The sequence below is a fragment of the Condylura cristata genome, unplaced genomic scaffold (assembly GCF_000260355.1).
Source record: "Condylura cristata isolate star-nosed mole 26May11 unplaced genomic scaffold, ConCri1.0 scaffold00005, whole genome shotgun sequence".
NCBI classification, from domain to species: domain Eukaryota; kingdom Metazoa; phylum Chordata; class Mammalia; order Eulipotyphla; family Talpidae; genus Condylura; species Condylura cristata.
In genome coordinates this window covers 52223845-52232861 of record NW_004567106.1, presented here as the reverse complement: position 1 = coordinate 52232861, position 9017 = coordinate 52223845, and the positions used below count along the sequence as shown (strand labels likewise).

The 9017-nt window shown below is 40.2% G+C and overlaps 1 protein-coding gene across 1 annotated transcript in view; it reads left to right on the top strand.

The window, feature by feature from the left end:
• Positions 1–9017, top strand: part of CTTNBP2 (cortactin binding protein 2) — a 125434-nt gene that overhangs the window by 78795 nt on the left and 37622 nt on the right. Inside the window, exons 6-8 of the mRNA XM_004676973.2 lie at positions 509–608; positions 2277–2427; positions 6068–6319. Of these exons, the coding sequence (XP_004677030.1) occupies positions 509–608; positions 2277–2427; positions 6068–6319 (503 nt within the window). The remainder of the gene's footprint in view (positions 1–508; positions 609–2276; positions 2428–6067; positions 6320–9017) is intronic.

The following is a 9017-nucleotide window of genomic DNA, read 5'->3' as shown; positions in this document are numbered from 1 at the left end:
AAAAAAAAAAAAAAAAATTACTATGGATTCTTCTCATTCATGGAATTATTTTGATACCACACAAATAACATTTTAAAGATGAAATAGAACATCACAAAGTAAAAATTTATTTAAACATAAAGAATGCCATTTCAGTTTGCATATGTGAAATGAATTTGGTTCTCCATCCAATAACATTATCTGGCATAAGCTGGTGGAAAAATCTGGTAAGGCAATTTTTTGACACATGACCATCCTTTTCACTCATCAGCCACTCTTCTCAAAAAACCAAACAGGGGGGAGAAAAAGGCCTGAGTTGGTGCATCTGGAGGATTACAAGTCCTGGGGAAAAGAGGTTGCTCTGTGTGTAAACAGCCTTCAGGGTCTCACAGCAGCCATGACCGAGCTTCCAGAGGAGCAGAGTGGGAGGGGAGCAGTTCCTTGGGTTTTAGCATCTCGTTCCCACTTGCATAGGATATGCTCATCACAGTTGAGTGGGACTGTAAATGTTCTCTGTTCAAACCCACAGACTGTGTGAGATTGCTGCTGAGTGCAGAACCCCAAGTCAATGCTGCTGATAAAAATGGCTTCACGCCCTTGTGTGCTGCAGCTGCTCAGGGACATTTCAAGTAAGTGCTGTTTTTAAACCTTTTTTTTTTTTAATTCCCTATTTAAAAAAAAGACACACACTTTGTTCTGGCTGAATGTGTAAAGTAGTACTTGTGATCCATTGGCAATTACGTTTACTGAAACATATTTGGGAACCTAAATGCAAAGTGAATGTTTCTTAGAAGACAATCTATTTTATAATATATCAGCATATGCGTGGTAATGTAATGGACTGTTAAAGACTGGTGTTCATGATTTTCCACCATTCTCACACACACAAACCTTTTTAAAGTGGCAATAAAAGTTAATCATAAGTTATTCGTAATAATCTTAGTGGAAATTTATTGCTTATTGAATCCATTATTGAGTCACCTTGTTTTATCACTAAGGAAAAAACTAAAGCAGTAGTTTTATATGTACCTATAACAAAGAAGTCAGTTAAAAAAATAATTTCATCAATACTTAGTTGAACAAAAGCATGACTTTTTAAAAACTGAGTCATTTTAGAACAGATAACTTGTTTTCTCTATGCTGAAATGGCTGGTTATGAAGAGTACACACTATTTTCAACTTACTATTTTGATAGAAATGTTATTTTAAATTCAGATCCTTGAAATATTGGATTTCAAGATTCCCACTAATTATTTTTAATTAAAAAAAAAAACTCTTAAAGCATAGTGTTACTTTTTCTTCTGCTGTCTAATACATATTTCATCACCCTCGGTTTATTTCCGAGGACCAGAGAGACCGATTTTGCTGTTACTCTGCCTTACCTGAGTTCTCCAGAAAGGACTCCTCTTGTGGGCTTTTGTCTTTACTGTCACAGCACCATGCTAAGAGTCATGGGAATGGAAACCTGGAGCACTTTACCAAAGGAAGGACACCAGGGACTTGATTAATGTAATTTAAATATGTATGACATACACACACATCCATATGTAACTTATTTTAAAATGAATGGAAACAAATGTTGCCAAAGAAAGCCTAGAAAAAATGCATGCATCTGAGTCAAGAACAAGATGCTATAAATTGCTTCTTAATTATGATTTAGACCCTTTTTAAGATAAGTTTATGCTTGTTTAGTCATTCAAACTTAATCTCTAGGTGGTTACCTTGTTAATAAGTGGACAGAAATCTTTGGTTTCTCTCATTTTTTCCCTTCTTGATTCTTAAGGCAGTGAGATTCTGCTTAGCTGTGTCTTTCCCCCTGAACTAGCCGACCTCAGGAGATAGGAGGCCTGTTGTTTTTTTCTCCCCACAACAGCCCTGACCTGCCTCCTTTCTGCCTTTTATTGAGGAGGCAGGTGGTGCCCTGCTGTCTGTTCTATTTATAATTATTTTTTTCAAGTGAAAAATCTCAGAATGACTCAGCAGCCTGACTCTTTTTCAAGGTCCAAACTATTTTGAAGCACAAATAACATATATGTCAAGTACAATTAAAGCAGTCATTCTAAAAGGTTAAAAATATTTCATGAATTTCACTTTTTTACACGGTGATTAAGAAAGTGTTATAAATCAGCTGCTATTTGAAATTTTCACATATATTTTTACATACATGTAAATAAAATAACTAATGTATATAAAGATATGGGATTACTTGGCATTGTGTTCTGTTTCTAATGTCTTGGTCAGCTGGTACTTAAGAATCAAGACCAGTTCATAGTAATTAATCATAATTTTGTGTTTAGGTGTGTAGAATTATTAATTGCATTTGATGCTAACATTAATCATGCTGCTGATGGAGGACAGACACCTCTATACCTGGCCTGTAAAAATGGAAATAAAGAATGTATTAAAATCTTGTTGGAATCTGGAACTGACCGAAGTGTAAAAACCAGAGTGAGTATCAGATTTTTGGGTTTTGTCCCATAATTTACGTTGTGTCTGCAAACTTACCTGGTAAAAAAGCAAAATATATCGAAAGAATCACATGGATGCAGGGCTGAGCATAAACTACCTGGCAGAGCAGATTCAAGGAAGCCTTTCAGCAGTCTATTGTTTAACCCAGCAGAGAAGTAAATGGTGGCTCGGAGCAAGGTTAAGGGGCAGAAATGGTGAGAATGGAGTGGTTGTGGACATGTTTTCAAAGTGTGTTATATCTTTTTAAAAACTCTATAATGAACGATGGCAAAGTCTTGGGGTGATAGAAAAGTACCTCATGGTTGAGAGATGACGTTCTGAAATCAAATCTGGTGGACCTGAACCTTGCCTCCACAAAGCTTTGTGACCTTTGTTGTGCATCTGTGGGCTGCTCTACAAGTGAGGCTGATAATCGTATACGACCACTTTCAGGGGCATTAAAATGAAGCGAGCTACCCTTTGTGAGCTGGCCTAGTGCCTGCAGTAACTGAGCAGTCCGTACACGTTAGCCGGGCCATTGCCTTGTCGCCATCGCTGCTACCACCAGTACTAGTTCTGAGCTGTATGATGTGTGGACAAAACTGAGTTTTGTGGCGAGACAATAACCATTGCTGGCATTTAGAGGGGGGTTAGTTGTGCCCCCTGTTGCAGTTAGGACTGGGGCTTGTTATTGTTAACATTACACAGCGCCTCCCAGCGTCTGGGAGCTGCTTAATTTGCATTGTATGTAGAAGTTCACTGTGAAGCCTGACGTGCTGACATCGTGCTGCGAGGTTGTAATGTCTCCTGTACAAAGTGCACGGGTAGGCGAAGTTAGAGATTTAGGAACTGGAGGCATTTAGAGTCTGATACACAGCAAAGTCCTGGGGCAGTACACGCGCTTCCGCCGCACAAAGATGCGGAAGAATAACACTCCTCAAGAGCCTTTCCAAGCTGTGTTTATCACTGTGCTGTATGGCGCCACACTCGAGAGCACGTTGACCCACGGACCTCTCACAGGGCCCAGGTGAAGGCTGGAGGAGTTGAGCTTCTCCCCTGGTGCGCCTTTCACTGGACTCAGCCTTCATTTGGTTTGTGTTACTGCAGCTTCCTGGAATGTTAAAGGTGTAACAGCCACCATCCTCCAAAACGTATTCCTGATGAAAAATAAGGATAGACATTTTAATTTCCAAAAATTATTGTAGCTAGCATCTCTTCTATTAATAGATTTGGCTTTATTGTGCATGCATTTTATAGGAAACAGTCTTAATTTTTTTTTTCTAGGGTAAAAAGGTATATTATCTACTTTGCAGATTACTATTAGACTCTGTATTTCTTCAATGATTCTGCAAAGAGAACCAACAGTTGGTGGTATTCCATGGCATTATATAAGCGAGGTGTAAACATTTTCCAAAAAGCTTTTGCTAAAGCTTTTGGAGAAAAAGTCCTTTGTTTATTTTTTTAATCTAAAATATCACTCACCATACATGTCATGTTATTTTATGTTTCATCTAAGAAATCTGTTATATTTTTCAACCTTACATAAGAAAAATGAACTCTACATTATTAACTTGAATGAAAAATAACTGGTGAAACATAAAAATTTAAACCACATCTTGATTCATTAGAGAACATCCATGCTCTCAAAATAGTTGTTAATGAGCTGAACAAAATTTTTAGAAACATAGAGACTGCAAAGCACAGAGATAAAAAGCATAATGGATAGAGGCTCTTCAGGGAATAATTATTTCTTGTGATTTTTCGATAAGAAATCAAAGGAGAATGGATAATTAATATAGCGAAATCAAACGAATGGCCTAAATAAAACAAAAATAAGCTTTTAGACATAAAGGCTATAATGGTTGCTACAGGACATGGGAGAAGAGGATGGTGGGTAAATTGGGTAAATGAGGTCAATTACCCAGGGAAGGTTAGAATTGAACTTTTAGTAGTAAACTTAATACAGTATACATGGATGTTGATTTATAATGATGTTTACTTAAAATGCAAATTGTGATAAAGTAATATTACTTCAATGAAAAAGTAGTTTTTAGGAACTCTTTTGGAATGTAAATTAGAGAAGGACAAAAGCTTTTGTCTGCTGGTCCATCCAAGCAAAGGTCTCTCCAGGCCAACAGAGAACCAACCATGACATGCCTTACCTAGCTAAGCTAACCCCAAAACCAAATGGTACTGTGCTATGTGGTCTGGTCTGAGCTGGGCCGACTTCACTGGTACAGGCTATCGAACCAGGGAAAAAGCCATCTCTCAGAACAGCTTTAGCAAATGATCAAAGGACTCAGTCAAAATGTAGACTGCTACCATTTATTGTCTCTTTTCTACCCTATTAATTTCTTTGAAAGTATGCTATAGCTCTCAAATATGTTTTAGTATAGCAATAAGGAAAAATAGGTTAAAGTAGAATAAATGTAGAAAAACTTAGAGCAAAAATGCAAATCACCAAAACAATGCCTAGGATTTTTTGGATGAAAACATCAAAATCCAATGATAACTAGTGCCTGCATAGAAAGAGACCCATTTCTACATAAAATGAGAGCCAGTAAGGTTTTCCTAGAACAGCACTTATCAAATGTCAGTGTATCAGAATCACCGTTTGGGGGGGTCTCACTCCAAGAGTGCCGATTCAGTAGCTCTGGAGTGACAATTATCCCAGTTTGCAAATCTAACAGTTTCTGATGGTGCTAATACTGCTGACTTAGGTGACCACACCTGAGACCCACTGCCATGAGGGGAGTTCTGAGTCTGCCTTACGTACCAGATGAGAGGCTGATGGGGCTTCAGAGGGACGCATCCCAGAGAGCGGGTTCAGTGATGTCAGTTGAGCATTTTCTAAGCTTGCACTTACTCATATCCTGCTGTAATCACAGAACACCCAAAGGGCCCCATAGGCATCCCCATGAAGCTATTTGACTCCCCCACCACCCCTCCCCATATGTCCATTTTTTACTACTATCAAGGCTCTGTTCTTCTGGAACCAATGGCATAAGATTTCAGGATCATGACTGTAATGATCCTGAAAATGTATACTTGAGTATACATTTCTAAAACTCTCTTCATGCTAAAATTCTCTCTTTGCAGTATGGAGGTTTTTACCTACCACACCTGCTCACACCAAATGTCAGCTGTTAGGTGGGAATTCCTACAACCCAGCAAACATGACTCATGGGAGTGGGGAATGTAATGACAGACAGAGCTCAGAGCACTTGACGCGGCTGGTGATCTCCAGGCTGGAGAACCTGCTCTTCTCAGCTCAGTGGTCCATGCCCAGGAACATTTTCAAGGGGAACTTTATTTTATTTTTAAAGATTCCATTTATTTTGCATAGAAGAATAGAAGAACTGGGGTATAGGACCGAGGTGTAAGGGATGAGAGGATTCACCAAAGACAGAGTGGGGAACAGAACAGCCAGGTATACTGAAATACACTGCTAAGGAGAGCAGTGGGCAAGACAGTAGAGGTCTGCTGTGCCATGTGGATCAGCTCCATGACTGAGGATTGATCTCATGTCACCGTGGTGGTAGTGCTGAGACTTAACCCCTAGGCCACCAGGCAGAGGGCCCTCAAGGCAAACTATAAATAATATTGTTCTCAACCCTTTCCCCCTGGATTTTATTTCCAGGATGGCTGGACACCAGTTCATGCAGCTGTGGACACTGGCAACGTGGAGAGTCTCAAGCTTCTTCTGTACCACAGAGCACCAGCTCATGCGAACCCACCAAATGCTGAGGAACCCGCGTCGGGCCTCTTTGACTTGGATCGAGCAGAGAATCCTGAGAGCACGTCTGAGCCTGTCATTTCCGCAGACCTCATTAACCATGCCAACAGAGAAGGCTGGACTGCCGCCCACATTGCTGCTTCAAAAGGCTATAAGGTGTGTGGTGGTAGCTAGTGTCGTTACACAGCTGTTAGGCCGTGAGAGGCAAAGGCATGCACCTTTGACGAGTGCACTTCAGCTGGGTAACTGGACACCACACAACAGCTTGGTAGGAGGTGATCGGTGACCAGTATGAACTGATTTTTTCTATCCAGCAGATATTTAGAGCCAAGACATTGCACAAGACATTTCATCAAAATTGTATTTGGAGTTGTTAACAAACATTTGAGTAAGCATGGTTGAGTACTTATTTTATCCCAAAATGAGGAGAAATCATTTGGTATTATTATTCACTGGATTATTGTAGTTTGCGTCAAGACCATGATACTAGCAGGGTAGAGGCCAGGATCCAATGCAAGCCCTGTACCCTGAACTGTCTCTTAGGCCTCACCCGTGCCTCTATCCTGAACTGCCTGTCGTAGGCCTTACCTGTGCTGTCTTACTGCTACATGAAGGAGCACCAGATTTCCCTCACCGGTTAGGAAAGGATTCTGATCATTAAGAATATATCCTAATATAGCAGACCATTCACTCATGTTGCTCTTTCTATGGAAGCCACTTTCACAATATTATGCTTTAGTAATAACAGGCTATTGGAATGCTCCTGGGTACAAGACACTGGGTGTGCCAGCACTTACAAGGACTGTTTTTGCCATCAGCTAACAGTGTCAACAGTGCAAGATCAAGACAATATAGGCTAGCGTAAGCACGAAAATTAAAACAAGGATGAACATCTGGTGACAACAGTATAAAATGCAACTTTTTATTTTTGAGGCATGAGAAGAGCAGAGTTGCTAGAATGTTGGGCTTAGAAATGGCTCATTCTGGAGGAGTCAGAAAAGATTAACCCTCTCCTTATAGTGGAGTGGATTAAATTTTCCCATCATCACTTGGAGATTGAGTAGTTCAATGAAAACAGCTGTGGGAATAGAAACTGGAAGCAGGAGGTGGGTAATGGCTCCCACAGAGCTAACAGTGAGAGAGAGTAGGAACTCCATGGTGTGCCGGGGCCTTCAGGGGCATATTAATATAGGGTTTCATTCACTAGTCAGAATCCTGAAAGGATTTTTGCACAAAGTAGCAAAATAATCAGCTCTATAGTCTTAACTGATTAATTCAGCAATCACATTGAGATTTGGGATTATGAAGAAATGGATGGCAAGGAGAGAGACTAAGTTAAAGATGGTGAGAGGAGCTATCACAGACCAGAAAAATCCAGGCTAGAAGACAGGTTTTAGATGGGAAAACTGGACAGAAGGATACTCTGCTGTTCTCAGAAAGAGAAAAGAAAAGGATCATTGTGGTTGAGAAGCTGGATGTGGGTTCAGGCATGCTGGGCTGAAGTGCTGTGATATTGTCACCCAGGTGGAGCTATCTGGGAATAGCTTGAAATGTGCATTCACAACTCTGGTCGGGTAACGTCCTGTTACTGTGATCTAGAGCAGAAGCTGTTCAGTTTGGACTTTGGCCTAAAAAGAAAGTGAAGAAAAAAGCATGATTCAATTTAATATGGAGGTATTGTTCATTTTCTCCCATTTTAACTTTGAGCAAAAATGGCCCACAAAAATGTGCAAACTAGACATAGATGTGTTGATTCGAGTGGAACACAATAGTTTGACTTAAACATTTTTTGGTTACAAAGCTGGGAAATGTGACTGGCTTAAACCTGAAAATGTCTTGTTAATCTGAAATAGTGATTTTCCCTGGGTGGTGGAGCGGGATGGTTTGTGATTGCTTCCACCCCTAAAAGAAACTCTCCTAGGATTCAAGGTAGCATGGGTCGTGCTTGAGCTCAGCCTGGGCCGGTGGGGGCAGGCAGAGCACAGCCCTCACTGGTGCAGAATGTCCCGTGGCTGAGCTTCTGGTGCCAGGAGGAGAGGAGCACCATCTTGGGCGGGTTGCCCTGCACTGTGGAGGCTCATGCTCAGCTCCATAATTATAAACTCTATTCGTCTTGGTGCTTTTTATAATCAAGGACAGTAACATTGTCAGTTGCCAGGGTCCTGGAAAACAGGAATCTCTCTCATTATTGAGTAAAGAGAAATCTGACCTTTATTGGCATATAGAGTGACTCTGAATTTTCTTACATTAAGAAGCATAATGAATTTTGAACAAGAGAAATTTTTTTAAAGTGAGCATGATTGACAACATCCACACACTATGCAGTAAAATAATAGATTAAAATAATAGATATATATTTTTTAAGCCCTGGAGTGGATACTTAATCTTGCAGCCTAACCTCTTCATTTTATGATTAGGACAGTTAAACCCTGGAGGGAATTAGTAGATAGACCTTGGGAATGAAGCCCAGATTGCCTGATTTCATTGCTCTTTGCAGTTTATCATGCTGCCTGCCTCCCTTCCCTGTCAAAGGTATTAGAAAATATTTTTTATCATTTACCCAACACAGTGTTAGCACCTGATTGAAACAATCCTCCATTTACAACTAAGTCACTAAGCTCAGTTTTCTGAAAAATTAATTACAATGCTGAGATAGTCGCTGTGTGAAGAAAAGGACTCTGTATTCACTGAACACAAGTGGAAGTTAAAAGACAGATTTTCCCTCTCCACAGTAGCATGTATTTGTCTGGTCTGCACAGAGTGGCAGTGCCAGCATTGCTAAAGAAACCCTGCCTGGGAGGTTCCCGGGAATTCATTTCCAGAAACAGTGACTAGCATCACAGTATTTATCATT